The sequence below is a fragment of the Chaetodon auriga genome, chromosome 16 (assembly GCF_051107435.1).
Source record: "Chaetodon auriga isolate fChaAug3 chromosome 16, fChaAug3.hap1, whole genome shotgun sequence".
NCBI lineage: Eukaryota > Metazoa > Chordata > Actinopteri > Chaetodontiformes > Chaetodontidae > Chaetodon > Chaetodon auriga.
The window spans coordinates 11,011,737-11,030,827 of NC_135089.1; the positions used below are offsets into that span (position 1 = coordinate 11,011,737).

The window sequence follows — 19,091 nt, forward strand, 5'->3', positions numbered from 1 at the left end:
GCTTCAATCTGCATGCTTTGGCACATTTGTTGCTCTCTTATCTTCTGTGAAGGGAAAAGTCTTTTCTGTCTCCATTATTGTCTCTGTAGACAATGTCTCCCCCCGACCCCAAAATATAACAACATGATGATTTGAAAAAGACTTCCTGCACTTTTCTTGTCATAGATTTGTTTCTTTAGTCACTTCTAAATAAAAGAGATTGAATTGAGTTCCCTCTGATTTCACAGAGAGCTGACACTTGAACTCTTCATTTACATGCAGCTATAAATAAGCAGAGGAGGCCTGCAGGTGCATCCTGGGAAGGAAGAGAGGGAGGAGCAGAGAGGTGATGCTTCACTGATTGAGGATAAACACTCAGTTTCATTTGCTCATTTTATGATTTTTCTGACGTCTTCATGACTGCAAGCAAATAAAACCAGACAAAGTGATATTAAACTCTGTTGTGCTTTTATGGAACAGGAACACCTCGTAACAAACTAGCTTTCACATATTCAATTAAAAATCGGAGATAAGTCTGTTATCTCTGTGTCCTGGATTACCTGCAACTATCAGTGAGATGAACATCTGGAGAAAAATAAAATCAAGTGAGATTTTGTTCAACATTATTGTTTTAAATGATGTTTTCAACAAAGCAAACAAATACAAACATTTTTGTTGGCCACAGTTTTTTTTTTCTGTTCACATTTTATTGAATGAGTCTCGACAAACGCAGCAGTTGCAAAGCTGATACAACACCTCCACCTCACTGTCACAACGTTTATTACAAGCATGCAGACACATCTTTTCTAACACGTCAACCTTGTCATGAGCAAACAGCACAAACAGTAAAGAAGCAGATTTGAAATGCTCATTCTGCTCCTCTGCTATTCTTCAGTGGGACAGTGCGACTTGTCGATGTTTTTCTCTGAAGTCTGGGAGCCCAGAGACACTTTACACGTGTAAACCTTATCCATGTTCCAGTCTGACGTCTGGATGGCCAGATAGCTGCTGATTCGGAAAGTCCGGTCCGCTTGCTGAACAGCGGTGCTGGTGGAGATCCCGCTGCTCACTGGACTCCCACCAGACAACCAGCTCACATCTGCTAACGGCACAGACTGACTGGACAGACAGACCAGAGTGGCATTGTTGGACTGGAGCTCAGCACGGGACGGAGGGAAGACTGTGAGGACAGGAGGAGGGAGGCTGGAGCCTGAAAACACACCAAGGACATTCATCAAATAACTCCAAATCGAATCACTGATACAAAGCACGACAGCAGCAGATTATTTCACTGTTTTCTTCAACAATACGACAAACACAGTGAAGAAGTGAAGCATTTAAATGAGTGAAAACATTTTGAAATCATCACCGAAAATATTAGCACTCTCCCTGATTCAAACAAAGTTGATATGAAATATTTGGATTCATTCAGGATCATTTTTATGTTGAAAAAAGTCACTTTCTGTGTCTCACAAATGGCACGACAGTAAATCAGTGGTCATTTAGCTGTTTTGCTGTTGTCTGTCTAATCATCCAGAGAAAAAAAAACATATTAATTGATATAAAAAACTGCAAGAAATTCCCTAAACTTTAGAAGATTAGTCAGTAAACATTAATAAACTCAATAATTTAGTGTTGATATGACAGAATAAATTACATTTGACAGATTATTAGTATTTGTAGATATCATTAGACACATTTTGATCATTAGCAGATCTTTACTTTGTCCTCAAAGACACAGTCTGCCATCAAAGCAGATGAAAAGAAGTCAAAGTGAAATTCACTCAACAACATGTTTGACTTTCTAAACAGTCAGCCTGATATGAACTGATGATTTTCACCTAATTTGACTCAGAAACAGAGAATCTGTCTTGTTTTGTGATCAGTTAAAAAGTACTTACTTGTCAGTCAGCTTGGTGCCTTGTCCGAGTACCACAGTGATTCAGTTTGTACACATGGCCGTACAAAAACCTCCTGACTCTCACTGATGAGGGGAGTGGAACTGAAACATCCTGTTGAGACCAACTTTCACTGTCAACATCTCGTTCACTTCATCAGTCTGCTTCTGTTCACAAACACTGCTGGACTTGAGGACTGATTCTCAGTCTTCTGCTGCATCCTTTTGTTTTCATGCTGGACATGTTAAAAGTCCAGATATCATCAGTCAATTCAGTCCAATGTTAATGAGGACAATCATTCAGACAATGCAGCTGAACTTGGTTGGCTGTTATTGACTGCAGGGATGGGATAACAGTCATTGTTTAACTCGCTGCAGCCAAAAGTCATCTTCAAACGATCAAATTCAACCAAAGCAGTTGATATAATGTCAGAGACATAATTACTCACAAAAATGGCTCCTGCTGTACTGAACTCATCAGGCTGTGGATTTTGTCCTGTAACAGTGTTCACCCTGTGTTTGGTTGACATTGTTGGAGGCCCACAGACCCACTGCTGTCTGTGCAAATATACTCAATATGTTCTTCTTATGACCTCATTAAAACTCAATGTGTAGAAAAGTGAAAGATGTTTTGACACATGGTGACATTTCTGATGTTTGAGGTCAATTCAACGTCAGAGAGGTCAAACTCCCTGTTAGACCTCTTATGAACAGACTGTTATAAAACTCCAACAACATGAACTGATGGAGACTGATTTGATGTTTGGGAGGTGAAATGCTGCATAAAAAGTGCTGACAGCACCAATCACACAGATGGAGCTGATTCAAATCCATTGGATTTAATCTTGTTTCACAGACGGAGTCTCTGAGACCACAAACAGAAGTGATTCATCATTTCCACCGACTGATCAAGACAGATGTTTACCACATATATTTATCCCCAACAGTAAGAGTGAAATTCTCTGTTTATCTTTGTTTAGCAGTCATTGGTGTTTTTTCTGTCTCGTGCAAATGAAAAGAATAAAATGAAAAGCAGAAAACAACAAATGCTGAATCTAATAATTGCTTCTATTTCAGTATCGAGAGATTTGGAAGAAACTTTTATATGAAATTGGTTTTTCAAGATCAGGTTGATGAAACTGGTTTGTAGTTTTTCAAAGTCTCATGTATGTTAGAATCCTACGGACCTGTTCTCTCCTAGTGTGTCTCCTTGCCTTTTTTCCTAGTGTTTGTTGTCTGTCTGTTCTCCCCTGTCTGTGCAGCAGGTTGTTTCCCTGCACCCAGTCAGCTCCGCCCCCTCAGGGGCTCACCTGAGAGGCATGTTCCTGATTAGGCACAGTACTTAAGGAGAGAGCCCTCTCCTACCTGTGCCGGATTATTCATCTTTCCATGGCGATGTCTGGTCATTCCCAGCTTGAGTACTACGTTTCATTTCCTCCTCTCCTCCACAGATCAGCTAATGTCCATTGTCTTCAATTGCCACTAAGTTGTGTGCTCCTTTGTTTCAGTGCCTACCTGCCACTTCAGCGCATGCCTTGCCTCAAACCTGCCTCGACAGAGCTCCCTTTGTTCTTTCCCACTCCTTTTGAGTGCGCCTTTAGTTTAGTTGTTATCCACTCATACGAGTGCGTTTTCTGTTGTTTATTATTGTTAGCAAATCTACGGTCATGTGATTCCTGTGTCTGGGTCTGCATCCTTGGGTCCAAACAAAATACAAAAGCCTAACAATGTAGGGTAGTTATAGAGAGCATTAGTTCATGTGTCAGAGTCAGAAAGCAGAAGTAGTCAGTGAGGAGGTTTTTGTCACAGTGTGAATCACTGTGGCACAGCTACAACAGCATAGCTGTCCCCTGTGTTACAGTAATAGACAGCAGAGTCTCCTGCCTCTGCCCTCTTAATGATGAACTGGTAATCTATGTCTGATGAGGCTTTAGAGCTGAATCTGTCTGAGAAGAATCCTGTTCCAAAGATGAGTGAACTGTCCCCATAGTAAAAACCCACAACATACTGAGGAGCTTCTCCAGGAACCTGCTTATACCAGCTGACATAATATCCATCATATCTCTGAATGTTGCAGTTGAGAACAACCTTTTGTCCTGTAGAAACTGCATGGACAGCAGGCGTCTGGGTCAGCACGATCGCTGCATCAACATCTGTCATCAAACACAGAAAAATCCATGAGTGAAAGGTTTGTGTGTGAAAATCTGAGCTATGACAGCAATGAGAAGAATATCTTACATGTTAGAGCAGTGATGAGAGTGCAGAGGGTCCCCAGCATGTTGTCAGTGTGTGCTGTAAACGTCCCTTACTGTCCAGCTGAGAGGTGAGCAGGGTTGGAGTGTGAGGAGAAGAGAGACTGAAGCTTATAAAGACACTGAGGAGAGGAGAAGAGGAGGAGGAGGAGTTTCAACACTCAACACAGAAATCAGATTCTTTGCTTACTACCTAATAAAAGGGATTGAATTGAGTTCCCTCTGATTTCACAGAGAGCTGACACTTGAACTCTTCATTTACATGCAGCTATAAATAAGCAGAGGAGGCCTGCAGGTGCATCCTGGGAAGGAAGAGAGGGAGGAGCAGAGAGGTGATGCTTCACTGATTGAGGATAAACACTCAGTTTCATTTGCTCATTTTATGATTTTTCTGACGTCTTCATGACTGCAAGCAAATAAAACCAGACAAAGTGATATTAAACTCTGTTGTGCTTTTATGGAACAGGAACACCTCGTAACAAACTAGCTTTCACATATTCAATTAAAAATCAGAGATAAGTCTGTTATCTCTGTGTCCTGGATTACCTGCAACTATCAGTGAGATGAACATCTGGAGAAAAATAAAATCAAGTGAGATTTTGTTCAACATTTTGTTTTGAATGATGTTTTCAACAAAGCAAACAAATACAAACATTTTTGTTGTCCACAGTTTTTTTCTGTTTACATTTTATTGAATGACTCTCGACAAATGCAGCAGTTGCAAAGCTGACACAACACCTCCACCTCACTGTCACAACGTTTATTACAAGCATGCAGACACATGTTTTCTTTGGCTTTGTCTTCAAAGACACAATGTGGCATCAAAGCTGTCAAACTGAAATTCACTGAACAACATGTTAAATGTTTTAAACAATTAGCCTGAAATATCATCAACTATTGAATGGATTGATGTGGACTTTCAGACACTCATGTTTCCCTCGAGATGAACTGTAATAACTTTGTGACACACAAGGTGATGAGGCTTTCCAGAAGCATAAAAACAACCTTTGAGGAATTGAGATGGAGGACCGCTGAGGACTTAGAGTCATGATTATTGGTTAGTTACCTGTTTATTAGGCACACCTGTAGCTAAAACTAATGCAGTCTAATACATGGAGGAGGCACTCTCTCCCGGCCTGCTCGTAAAGTTTGGTATTCCTACTTTGACAGTGACTTCCACTGTGGACAGACGACAACACGGTGTCAGTAAACACAGACACTCACACATAGCTACAAGCTGGCTAGTGCACGTGCCCAAACACCGACATAAAAGACATATTAACAGATGCAAAAATATTTTACCTAACTTTGATCAAATTTGTAACACTGAGTGTGTCAAACAAACGTCGATGGTGCATTGTTATTCTGGAGACACAAACACACAGAGAACATGTGATTAGACAAGCTGCAATGGTGTCATCTGTCCACCAGGTGTCAGGATTTTCCCTCCCTCTCAACTCTGTGACATCGGTGGAGCAATAACAGTGGAGAGTGTGCCACACATAATATGTCTGAATGTTTCTGCTGAGGGTCCAGAGCTCAGGAATGTGTTTTCATGAGGTCAGGTGACCACAGTGCCTAAAGCTAAATAAGTTTTGAATGCGTCCATGCAGCACTGAATGAGTCCTGATTTGATCTGAACTGAGCTCCAGGTAACATCCACCTGTGAGCTGTAGGTTTTAGATTCAAATGTGTTTGAGGGCTTCAAAGCTTTTGAACAAATATTCACTCTCTATTCCAAACTGTTGTTTCTGAATAATAAATCAGTTTTTAATCAGTTAATCAGTTTTTTGGATTACAGACCACTGTTGAAACACTTGTATCAGAACTGTTTCACATCCAGTCACTTCACTTAAAGAACAGAACTTATGGGCATTTTGCTCTTTTGGCGATCTAATTATCCTGCAATGCAGTTTAATTTTAAGGTTACTTTGAGCTCAGTCATCCCGTTATCACAGTAAAACACAGTAAAAATTATGTTGATCCATGGCCTTTTAGGCCTTCCGTAGTTTTCACTTTCAGCTCTCTGTCACCATTTTGGCATGAAGGGTTGGGGTTTGAAGGAGGGTAAGAAGGGCATGATTTCCATATAATCTGCATGCTAAGGAGAGAACCCGGTCTTGAACCCGACGTCCACTCTGAAGCCTCTGGCACTGCACACCTGACATTTTTTGGTGCCGAAACTTCCAATACAACATTTCCCAATACAAGTGTTTCAATGAAAATGTTTCCTTTTTCATTTTAGCTTTCAGGTTCAGGTTTTATTTTCTCTGCCAAAATTTAAAGTCACTGTCCTGGCTCCATCGGCACAGTAATGTAGATTTGAGTCAGGAAAATTAGTTTTAAGTAAGAATTAGACAACAGCGAGGTTGGAAACTCATTTGCTTACAGCTTATAATCGAAGCAGAAACAGCGTAAAAAATAAAGATTTCAAACTACACGTGACACTTTGACTCAAACATGAACTTGATTGAGATTTATTTGCCAGTAAATCATATCAAATACATTTCTACATTTAGAATCAGTGGAAATGAAAACAAAACAGTTGTTAACTAAATAACTGAATGACTTATTTTCCATCTAGTTGTTTCCTTTTTTCATATTTGAACACACACAGAAAGCATTATTTTTCAATAAGCAACAGTTTTGATTTTGAACATGAAAGAAAAAGTCATTGAAGCCACTTTTTGAAAAGTCTAAAGGATATGTCAAATCCAACCCACAGCATGTAATCAAGGTTCAATGCTTAATGCAGACACCCATAAAATACCTGAAACCACCCCAATCACCCAATACTAAAATCATTAAAAAAAAAATCAAAACATGGAGAAAAAACATGAATATATTTCAGAAAAAACTCATTAAAAACTAAAAGTCTCTAAGATTTTTAATCAATAAATGGTAAAAAATTTCCCCCCAAAATAAAATCTAATCTAATCTCTCTCTCATCTAACAGCAAGGTTGAGACACTGACAAGTCATGAAGGTAGAGCTGTCACATGATCCATTCTGTTATCTGTTTGAAAGCTTGGTTTGGATCAGTCGCTGTCACTAAAACACACCTGTGCACATGTCATGGATGCAGTGCAGATCCTGGGCCAGCTGCAGATTCAGGCCTAGCATAATGAAAAGCATTGTTAGCATGATCAAGAACATCTTATAATCAGGCCAATTATGGAGACATTTTAACAGATGTTTTACCACATTAGTCTTCTTCATCTGGAGGGCCTCGTAGTGTTTCTTCACCTCTGCAAGCTCCTCTTTAACATCTTAAAAAGAAAAATGCCTTGTTTATGAGTTCACTATTAATTACACTGCTGGGAGTTTGTCCACTTGTTCATTTCAAAACAATAATCACAGTATTTTAAGTGATTATCATGTTTTCATTTTGATGCCTTCCCTTTACCTGGGAGTGAGTCACCATCTATCTTGAGTGACAGCTCGATTGATTTCTGCAGTGTGTCCTCGAGCGTCTTCAGGATGTACTCCTAATTCAGCAACAAAATCATCATCACTGACTCATACGGCCAAATACTGTGTTCAAGATTAGCTGAAAGCTGCATGGATTAACTGCTGAAATGGAGGCTCAGAGGGCTGCTCAGACAGGAAAAACAGTTCATAGCTGCATAAGCTTTTGTATGTTTCTGTTTGAGCTTAATAATGACGTTGCATGTTTGTAACAGCGCCTGCAGTGTTTTAGTAGCAAAAGCAGCTTTCAGGATGATGCATGTTTCACTAGAATAGAGAAAAAGCCTTCATGTAAATGATGACATAGAATAGTGGATAAAGATGTGCAGCAAATGTGTTTTATTTTGTCATCACTGTATGACAAACTACAAAACATGACAAACCTTCAAGTCAGTCAGCTGGCTCAACATAACATCTCTGGCCTGCTCAAACATGGTGTCCTTTGAATAATCGACGTGGTCCTCAATAGCGCTCCTCATTTTTTTCAGCGAGCCTGGTCCTTTAAATCCTCTTGCAGCTACAAAAAAACAGAACATTTGTGCACAATCACAATGAATGTAAACATGTATTATTATGCTGTCAGGCTGTATGTGTCATGATCTTACTCTGATAACATTCTTTCATGGTTTCCCCAATTGTCTCCGTCAGACTTCTGTAGATTGTTTTCTTTGTCTTTCGAATTTTGTTGTTGAGTGTAGTCTTCATTTTTTCTTCCTACACAAGAAATACAGATAAACAAGTTTTTTAAAGAAAGTCAAGGTGATCGATTCAAACCTTTTTAGCTTGATAATGTACTCATGGATAGGAAGTTATTAGTCTCGTCTTTTACCTCTGTCTGGAGAAATATCAGCTGCAGCTCGACATCTTTGTACTTTTCAATCAGCCTCTTTGTGTCAAGTGAAAATGTACCGATGACCCCGTTGAATGGTCCACATTTACTCTGATTTCTGAAACACGTTAACAAGTTGACATGTTTCATAACGGCAGCACTGGACGTCAATAATGTCCTTTGTCTGTATGTATGATCTGACATAACTTGTATAAATGTATAATGTAGAATCTATTGATTCCAGACACTCAGTGAAGTTTTTATCATTGGTCAACAAAAGGTTTTATGTTCTCAGGAAGTCATTTCTTACGGGAAGGTCTTCTTGAACTCCTCGTCAATGCTGTCAGTCAAGTGTGAAGCCAGCTTCGCATTGAGGTTTATTTGTTTCCTGTTTTTTGGTTTGTGGGTGCCGTTGTTCTCAACCACACACTTCAGTATCCCGTAAAATCCACGTTTTTTCCCTTTCTGAAACTGAACAGAAAACATGTGAAGACAGTTGTTATTCAGATTAAGAACCAAATCGTTGTTTTGATGTAATTCTAATTCAGATACGTACAGGATATAAGACAGACTTCAGGTCTCTTTGACATGACCTTTTTGATTTTTCAACCCCCTCACTGAGGCATTCTTCAAAGGTCTTATAAGCCTTTTCCATGGGTTTTGTGACTTTGTCCAGTTCACGCCTCATGTTTTCTTCAAGGTCTTTGCACACATCTGCTTTTCTACCAGCCTGAAATGAAACAACACATTCAGCATAAAAACAATGAAAGTACAGTGCTGCCTAATTGTTGAAGACAGAATTTATTGTTTATTTATTCATGAAATTCTGTTGCTGAAGTCTGAAAAATTCAGAGAATCTACCTCGATGGCCAAAGTTTTTTTCAATGTGACAACACTACAATATTTTTTCTTTTTAAACGCAGCATTAACACAGTTTCACTGGATTTAGGCAGAGTTTGCTTAACCATACTTATTTGTGATGAATATTATTTGTGTCTGTAAATCAATGAAAGAAGTGACTTATTCTTACCACGTCTCTGCAGCTGGCCCCTTGAATCAGAGAAAGAATCCCATGAGCTCCAGACACGTAGTTTAATGTCTCTGAGTGACTGTCATTGAGACCTCGCAGAAATTCCTGAAGTTTGGGTAATTCTGTAAAAACGTACAGTTTGCAGCTTACATATTTGAACATAAATATCATCACATTATTCACTCCTATTTGGATTAAAGTGTTTAACATAAACGAAAACAAAATAGGTTTTGAGCGTTATTTACAAAGGGCTGACATATGAAGACTTCACCCACCAGTTTCTTCTGGTGTGAGTCGTTTTTTCTTTAGAAACTCTTTGGAGCTCACTGTGAACACTTTGAAACAGTCTTCACTGAAATGTTTCTGAAAAAAAAAAAAAGGTTTTAAGGAAGCATTGAAGTTGTAGACAGTGTTTGTGTTTGATTTCCCGTCGATCTATAAAACTCACCTTAACCTTGTGCAGTTTTCTGAATTCTTTGGTCACTTCTTCCTTGGCTCGCATGTTCCTTTTAGATATGAGTGCACGAACAGCAGCGGCTGAACTGTAAGAAAAGATTTGCATCAAGTTGCACTTCGTGCAGTATTTAGATCATCTTTTATTGCATACAGTCTTCACACCTCTCAGAATCAAAGTCAAAATTATCTTTTGTAAATCCTGTAACTGTTAAAGATAACTCTACCATTCATATATTATAAAAGCTTTAAACTTTGCAGGTCTGTGATTTCTTACAGAGTTTTCTGGAAAGAACAAAGAATCTGATTTGGCTGTTATTATGATGAAAATAAACAAAGTTTCTAAGCAGTTACATAATTAATAATGTGCTTTCCAGGAATTTCCCGAGAAATTTACACTTACAATAGTTCCTTTCTAGGAAATTATATGATGAATGTTGCATTTTTTCAAAATAAATGACAGAAATGTTATTTTCTAATGTTTCATTTCTTTTTCTGTGTGTGATCCCAAAACTGAGATCTACACTGAACTATGAATTTACATCTCTAATAGTATTTGTATGTTCGTGTTCACTCATGTTGTGTCGGGTCTATTCTGGCATCTTAAATCACTCACTAATCATCTGAATCTCCAAAATGATCAGACTTGGTGCAGATAAAGTGGATTTGCTGACACTCGCCACCATTTCCCATGAGGCTGCTGGCACTTTCCAAGATGTCCCAGGCTTCTTTCTCTGCTGCCGCTCGATTGATCTCGGTCACAATCCACACGGTAGAACAACTTCCAACAAACTGAAGGGGTATAACAATGAGGTAATCACAAATTAATGGTCAGTGCTTTGTAATAACATGATGTAACAGTTTCCAGATAGCACAGTAAAGCAGAATAAACAGCAGTGAATATGAATGAATGACCTCTTTCCACATTTTATCTCTGCTCTTGTTCCGGTCACCATTTCCAGGAAGATCCACAAGTGTGACATGTTGGAGAAGATCATTACGAGGCACCCTGACAGTCACACACTTCACCAGTGGCCAATACCACCTCTTTACTTCTTCACTGTCGCTGTCTATTGAGCCATTTCTTGTGTATTTGGCAAGTTTTGCAGATAGCTCTTCAGCCTGCAACAAACAACAAAATAAAGTTAAAGCAAAGGTGATTTTATTGATACGAACATTCAAGTCAAGTCAGTGTTCATGGTCATGTCACTTAGGACCTTAACGCATACCTGTCAATACTGTGATTTGAAAATAAGGGACATTTTTAGGTGCCCCGCCCTGGTCTGCCCCCCATCCTTACCACTGTCAACATGCCCCTGACATTTAGACAAGGCTACACACAGTGAATCCTAAAATCACTGCTGGGCAACTACTTGCTTTAAGATATCAGACAACAAGGACTGGGTCAACTAGTTACTAGATACCTGGTTGAAAGGGAAATGCTGTGAAGGCTGCGTTCAATGTGTAAAAACATAAAAGGGCTTAGACATTCAGCAGTTTATTTATGTATGCTTCAATTGTGATTTTAAGGGATACATCTGGCATGTGGGACAATTAGTAGGAGACGGTGATTACAAAAACGGATGGGAAAGATAGTATAATATAACAACAATATATAAGAACATTGCTCTTCATTAAGGACGGGTAAGCCTCGTCCTCTTTGATGAGATACTTTTAAGCCTTTTTGGCAAGTACTCCATCCCTCACACATTCAGCTGTCTTCTTCTTGTTTTACTGGCGCGTGCTGTCTGAGTGAATGACTCCTCGTCAACAGATGTGACAGCTGACAAACTGCTACTGCAGGAGGGGAACGCAGAAAACATCAAATAGGCAGTTATGCTTACTGACGACATGAGAGTCAACCCCCGCCTCTCTACAGATAGATAGATAGATAGATAGATAGATAGATAGATAGATAGATAGATAGATAGATAGATAGATAGATTTTCCATTTTCCTCTTACTTACTGATTCACATTTCAAAGTCTTCTTCTTGGAAGGAAGAAATTCAGGAACTTCTTTGAAGTATTTGCCCTCCATGAGGTTTTCAGGGGATTTGTCTTTCCATTCTTCTCCATACACGGCTGAAAGCTTTTCAGCTGCGTCATCATCACTGTCAACTACCTGATCATCTTCCTGATCATCTTCCTGATCATTTTCCTGATCATTTTCCTGATCATTTTCCTGATCATTTTCTGGATCTGCATTATCGTTAAAGAAATTAAATGAGGACCACAACTCCTCTTGCCAGTCCTGGAAAATAAAATAATAGTTATGTTTAACTTGGTATCATTAAAGTTTATGTAATGTATCCAGAAACTGCAGTTTTGCAGCGATATCTTAACTTTTCAAATAGCTTTAGCTCGTTACCTCTTTTGTAATGAACTCAATTTCTGCCTCATACTTCGTGCTGTGCATGTTAGCCTCCACTTTGATTATGACTGAGGTACATGCTCTGAGGGCTCCAGAGGGCAGAAGATTCTTCTCTCCAATGATGGCATTTATCAACGAGCTTTTTCCAGCCCCAGTTTTACCAAAGACACCGACCAGCTCCCTCTTGTCTGTCTCCAAATCACTGATTGTATCCCTGTTGTAAGAGAGTTTAAATAGGGGTTAAATGATCGATTTTGGAAATAGACAAACACTGAAAGGAGGTGTCAAGCTCAGGAAGAGCAGTCTACAAACAGACTACTGAAGCACATTTAAAGAAGACTTTATCAATATTTTTATATTAGCAATGGTTCTAATGGCAATTTGTATGTGAAAGGGCTCACTGATGAGCTTATGCCACACAATATTATGTCTTGATTAGCAGCTGTTAGCAGTATAGCTGGTGAGCATGGTGAATTTAGTGTACAACTAGGTTCAGGAACAAAGACCACGCCCCAAACACATCCCACTTCCGCACAAGTATTTAAGATCACCTGATTCATTCATTTCCCCTTTTTCTTTCTCTCTCCCTTGTCTCTTGCTTGAATAGAGGAACTGGGGGCTTTTACTGAAATCCAAGAACATATGAAGAGGCGGCTCCCCCACCCTGAGCCTCAACTCCATCCATCCACCTCCTACTCCATCATCTCTCTACCCTCATGCCTCCATCATTCCATCATTCACTCCTTCATCCCTCTCTCCCCTCATCCCTTCATCCCTCCTTCTCTACACCGTGCCCTCCCTTCATCCCTCGACCCTTAATACAATAATAATAAAACTTAATACTTACTTCAGGAACTTATTGAGCTTGTTGTCTTGTTTCGGTAGTTTCCTTTGAACACAACTCATTATTTTTTTCACATCAGACAGGATGATTCCTTCTGTCAAGAGTAAAAGTAAACACCTGATGAGCAGGAACCATAAACCACTTTATTCACCCAGCAGTGATGCACAATCAGGTGTCTTCTTACACAAAAAAGGAGAAAAATAATGTGCAGCATGAGAGGAACTTATCTGCTACGTTAATGAAGGATGCCTCAGAGTGCATCTTCAAGTTTACATTATGGCCACTGACCAAAGGTAGTCTGGGTTTAAACCATCATCTAGTTAAAGGCCATGGTTACGTTTTTACTGATGCCTCACTTCCAATGTGTGGTACGGCTCGGCTCGGCTCGGCTCACTTGGAACCTTTAATTTGTTTGAGCCAAGCTGTACCATGCAGTGGAAAATGAGGCTTTGTTGTTGCTATGGATACCTGCCTCTTAATACACATCGATGGCATACATAACATGCATACTGTTGACAGTTTACAGACTCATGATCCAGATGAATGGAGAATGAGCAACAGTTTCCTGCTTCTCTGAGTTCTGTCTTATATTTCCAGGTTGGTCACTCACTTTTTATGTGACTCCGGATGTTTATAAGCTAATATGAATCCTTGGTGATGGGTGGTCCAGAAGCTAAAAGCTCGTTAAGTGTATAAATAAAGTAAAGTGTTACAGTACGTGACGATCCTAGTGGAGGAAATGTCACCCGACGCTGTAGTCAAACAGATACTTTCGTTTGTTTCTTTCAGCTCCTGGGCATTTGTGGGTTATTGCTATATGTGTGGAAATCAGTGGATGTGGTACATTATTACATTACATGCGTGCCGTTGACAGTTTACAGACCCCAGGCCAGGAAATGAATAAATAGTTTCTGTGGCCAAGATAAAGAAACAGACATTTCCTATACAAGTCAAGATGTCATCAAATAAAAGTTTTAACACCATATTAGGTTGAAATTGTTAAGAAAGTTACATAAATACCTTGGTGTGATGCCGGTGTAGTGCCACGTCGTTGCTTTGTGGTTGGTGATTGTCTTTTGCTGGGCTCACCCTGTAGATCCAACTTTCTCTTCCCTTGTTGGATTTTTTTTTTTTTTTCATATAAAAAAAGGAGACAAAAAGACAGGTTTTGGTTTCTCTCACAATATGAAAACTTGGTCACAATATAGTTAATTAAAACAAAATATTAGTGCCTTGAACACATCAATGAACACTACATCTAATACAGTGTGATCCTGTGTATCTCACCTCTACCACTTGTGTTACTGGTGGACGGCGAAGCCTGAGGATGAACATGAATATTTGATTCTTAAGAGAATGCATTCGATCAAGGAATGATATTCAGGGTTAAACGAGAAAGGACAAAGTTAAAATAACAGAAATGGGCCATGCTAGCTCGTGACGTGGAAAGGTTTCATGCTCGGGTTGATGTATAGTGCACTTCTTGTATGCATTTAATGAATAACGGCCTGAACAAACATCTTTACAGTTCACATGATATTTGAATTTGTGTTTTCATGCAATCTGGGATGAGACTTTCAAACCTCTGAGGACTGGAGCAAATTAAAGGGCTAATAAGTGATCACAGCAGCATCCAGCAACAACCCCCTGAACCAATGAGACACTTCTTCAGTCAACGGTGACTTTGTCTCAGGACACTTCAGTGCCTCAAGTGCGTCTGCATGAAGAATAGAGGAATGTTCACTGATTATATGCCTGACAAATTCAGTGTCATCCTTACCTGAGCAGAGCCAGCTGCTCCTTCATGCTCCTGCTGACACTGCAGATAAAATAGTCTTAAGTGCGAGATCATGTAAACTTTTGAGCAGACATTGAAAATATAGATGATTATAATAAATTGATTAAATGTTATCTATTTTTCTGAAGCTTTATTCAACTTACTTGAGGAGATAAATCAGCTGTCTCCTGATTCATTGTGTTTTCCTGGTGGCCAAAGAAAATACAATATTAATTAAAACTTGATCCTCCTGTAAATTATGAATGCGTGTGTGTAAATAAGTCAGATTTATGAGACCAAATACAGTATTTGTTTAAAGTATCTTTACAGTGCAAATCATTACCTTTAAAAGCTTAAGTCTCCTCTTGAATTTTGCCCTTGGTCCCACCATTGGTATCAGCTTAACAATGTCATCATCATCAAGGCAGAGAAAACTTTCTTCGTCAACGCCTTCATCTGTAATTTAAAAATATTCAGTTGAATCTTGGTCATGCAAAAATGAGAATAAATTTCAAATTGCTGCAGCAATTTATCTGATAAGGAGTGAAACAGGTTTGGGCTCAGCTGCTTATTTGACTTTTTTAAGAGCATGACAGCCTCAGACAGCTGATAATTTTATGAACTGAGTCCATATTGATTTGACTGTATTTCATCTGTTGGTTACTTTTCAGTCTTGAGTTCAGTGCTGCTTGTGCTGAGATCCTCGTCTCAATGCTAATGCTCAATGAGCTCTCATCTCAATTCTCAGTGTTTTCAGATGCTAATGAACAGCAGTTACTCTCAAATGAATGAAGCGTTCCTTCTATCTGTGTGAAAATGTACAAGACTTCAGTTGTGAGTGCTCTTGTGCTTATCAAACACAGACAGCAGTTGGCAGAATTTATTTATATATCTGGATCAGTAGATACTCATATTTCAGTATTGATAGGTCATATCAATGTTGTATAATATCTATACCAACACAGAAACTTGGTAATACTTTACCTTGAAATTTTTGGATGAACTCGGTGAGACCCCATTCAGTCAATTTGTTCCAAACAAAATCATCCATGACCAAATCCAGCAACTGGAAGAGAAACAAATTATCATTGCCCTTTAATCAGTTGACATTTTAAGACAGTTGTCATGGATGACACAAAGTCGATGGAAGCAGAGCAAACGAACACCATCTTACTTATCAATGTACTGTAACTGTTGCCTGCTGAAGGCTTTGACTTTATTTCCAGTGTCCCACACTGACAGGTCATGTGTCTCATTTATAAAAGTGCATCAGATCCACCAAAAGTGTCCGTCAAAAATGACAAAAAATGGCATGCGTCTCATAAATGCACGTGCACCCGGAGGCATTGTTTATAAATCACAGTCCACCATGAAATGTGTGCACATGGATCAGCCTGCAAAAGTTTAGCTATCCTTGCTCAAAATTTCTGTTACTGTGAATAATGACGTAACCAAAAGATGACCTGATTTCCAAGCAGTATAAAGTTAAAGATCACACATTTCTTGAATAATTTCAAGCAAGATTATTTGTTTATTTCCATCTTTTACTGTTTCAAAATAACAAAAAGGAAGAGGGCCACAAGAAAAAGTCTGGGCTCCTTGCATGGTCAGTACTTAGTGACACACCCTTTGACAATGTAGTCAGCTAAGAGTCTTTCAGTTCTTGTTTTTGGGGATTAGCGCCCATTCTTCTTTTCATGCACTGCTCTTTTGAGGTCTGTCCACAGGTGATGTTGATGTGAGGGCCATGGTAAAACCTTCAGCTTTCAGAGAGCTTTGTTTTCAATCCATTCTTCTTCTACTAATTTAACTATTTACAATCTCATTGCACATTCGGTCTACTTGCACAAAATGTTTTGTTGTTTTTTGCTGTAAATACTCTTTATATACTTAGTTCTATTGTATTTTTATTATAATATTATGATATTATATAATATGTATTATATATTATAATACATATTTTATATTTAGTTTTACTTCGTTATATTTTTTATTTTTATTCCCGTTTATATTTTTTGTTACTTTTTCTAAATAATTGTGTATACATCCTGTGTTTGCTGTATGTTTAATTGCTACTGCAACAAAATAATTTCCCAAATTGGGATCAATAAAGAAACCGTCTAAGTCTAGATTTTAAACAGGGGCACACGGACTCTTGCATGTAAACGGTTAATGCAGAGCATCTCCTGATTGCTACACAGATGTGCGTCACGTGGTACGTTACTATGTTCATGGCAACAACAGAGAGGAGGGAAGTTCACAGGCAGAAATCTTTCTGGGTGTGGTGGAGGCCAGAAAAACTGCTGCGAGTGGCAACACGTTGCAAGTGTGTGGATATCTGTTCCATCAATTTTGACTCAAAAATATTATATTTGTATGTATTTGTCTGTATTGTATTAAAATTACGCACACTCTCTTATGCAGTACTGCTATTTAATATAATAGTGGGTTTCGTCTTCCTTGTATTTGCACTTTCTCCCACCGCTCCAAAGTTTCACTTTTGTCAAAACGAAAGAAAAGAAAGACGTTCAGCTTTCCAGACTTTGTGGATTTAAAAAACATGTACAATTAAAGAATCATAATTAGCGGGCAGAAGTGCTCGTTGCAGATATATGGAAAGTTGGAATATATAAATATACACTGAATAAATAATACATGTATATCATACAGCATGACTGGGTTATAAATCCCAAACAGTGCAAAAGAAAAAAGATAACATAGTCCAGTAACTTTCTCCACGATCTTACTGTTTAACTTAGAGTCTCTGTAATATGATCAGTCGTCAATTTAACGCACTGATTCAAGTGTACTTACGTTTGGTTCCTCTTCAATGCCCGAACATCTGGCGCTTGATCTAACTTGATCACGACTCTTTTATGTTGTCTCCACCTCTCTGCCCAGGAAGCACATTCAGGAAGATCAGTTCAAATCTAAATATGTTGCATAATCTGATGACATCACAACAAACACACCTCGCAGTCTTTAAAAGGCAGTGATGGAAGAAGTACTTACTTAACTTGTAAAAATACTCTACAAGTTAAAGCTGCATTCAGAATCATATTTAAGCAAAACTGTAAAAGTATTTTTAGTAAAATGTCCCAACTTTTTTTGGATCGGGGTTGTGTTGTATCAGTCACAGGAGCAGTTTATCTTTGGAACAAATGTTAGTTTTGATTCTGTTACTTCTGATGCATTGAGGTACATTTTTTCAGCTTGAGTCGGATTTTAAATGCAGGACTTTTACTTGTGATGGAGTATTTTTACAATGTATTGGTAGTTTCACTTCATGATTACTTCTAGATTAAACATCTCTCCAGATCAGTGAAATAAAGATGGAGAATCCACCTGGAGAAAAGGGCTCTATTTCCATGTGAGCCAGGAGGTTAGATGACTCTGACCACTTGCTACAACAGTTTTTGTTTTGTTGGCACAAAGCAGCAGCCTGAGAAGACAACTTCATCCATGTATCAGACCATTATGTATCTGCAAGAAAGGTTGAGTTTTTTTCACCACTGATTTGGATTTTTCAACGTAGAAATTGCAAAAAGTTGATGATATTCTTCTGATTTGACCTCTTTCATATGGAAAATCTGCATGTTGTTGCAAATCACAAATCACAATTTTATTTTATTTTTTTATTTTATTCCAGGGAAGCTTTTTTGCTGGCATCATTCCTATCACATGTGAACATCACTTATAACTTGCTCACACCCAAAAAAAAAACGCTTAACCCTAACCCATTAAAAACGAATACTCTCTGTTGATCCTGAATTAACCCTGAAGGCAGAGGCCAGCCACATAACACAGGGTGTTTTACTGCAACATTATGTGGTTGAGTGATGTCACGCCACTGATATTTCAGTTTTTTTTACCCCTGTGACCCCTTTTTTCATTTTATGTAGCGAAAAAATTGTATTAATTCATTTCTTGCACAGTAATACAGGAACTGATATGAGTGATGATAAACCTCTGCACCGATGAGCAGTAATAAAACTGGTCCTACTGATACGTGTCCATACATTTCACACTTATTCACGTCTGCATGTCCCATTTTGCTTTGATAACATGAACAAACAGAATACAACTGAAGCTGTTTGGACATAAAGCGCGATCATTATCAGGACGACTATAAATACTAAATACTTTTACAGTTTTGCTTAAATACGATTGTGAATGCAGCTTTAACTTGTA

At 38.6% G+C, this 19,091-nt stretch overlaps 2 protein-coding genes across 2 annotated transcripts; both read right to left on the reverse strand.

Annotated features, from left to right (window-relative positions):
• Positions 1-662: 662 nt before the first annotated feature.
• Positions 663-4,197, reverse strand: LOC143334243 (immunoglobulin lambda-1 light chain-like). The gene is made up of 4 exons (XM_076752923.1): positions 4,115-4,197; positions 3,693-4,029; positions 1,885-1,913; positions 663-1,195 (listed from the first exon to the last, which is right to left on the reverse strand). Exons 1-4 carry the CDS (start codon positions 4,152-4,154, stop codon positions 864-866), a joined length of 738 nt encoding a protein of 245 aa, XP_076609038.1. The 5' UTR covers positions 4,155-4,197; the 3' UTR covers positions 663-863.
• A 2,382-nt stretch (positions 4,198-6,579) lies between these two features.
• LOC143333552 (nuclear GTPase SLIP-GC-like) lies at positions 6,580-17,772 on the reverse strand. Its single transcript, XM_076751626.1, has 23 exons — positions 17,715-17,772; positions 15,885-15,966; positions 15,244-15,356; positions 15,065-15,106; positions 14,904-14,942; positions 14,411-14,444; positions 14,144-14,236; positions 13,127-13,217; positions 12,277-12,493; positions 11,875-12,159; positions 10,823-11,029; positions 10,524-10,699; positions 9,903-9,996; positions 9,730-9,817; positions 9,455-9,576; positions 8,981-9,154; positions 8,735-8,895; positions 8,425-8,542; positions 8,201-8,309; positions 7,979-8,112; positions 7,534-7,615; positions 7,329-7,396; positions 6,580-7,243 (listed from the first exon to the last, which is right to left on the reverse strand). Exons 2-23 carry the CDS (start codon positions 15,949-15,951, stop codon positions 7,238-7,240), a joined length of 2,520 nt encoding a protein of 839 aa, XP_076607741.1. The 5' UTR covers positions 15,952-15,966; positions 17,715-17,772; the 3' UTR covers positions 6,580-7,237.
• Between the last annotated feature and the right edge of the window lie 1,319 nt (positions 17,773-19,091).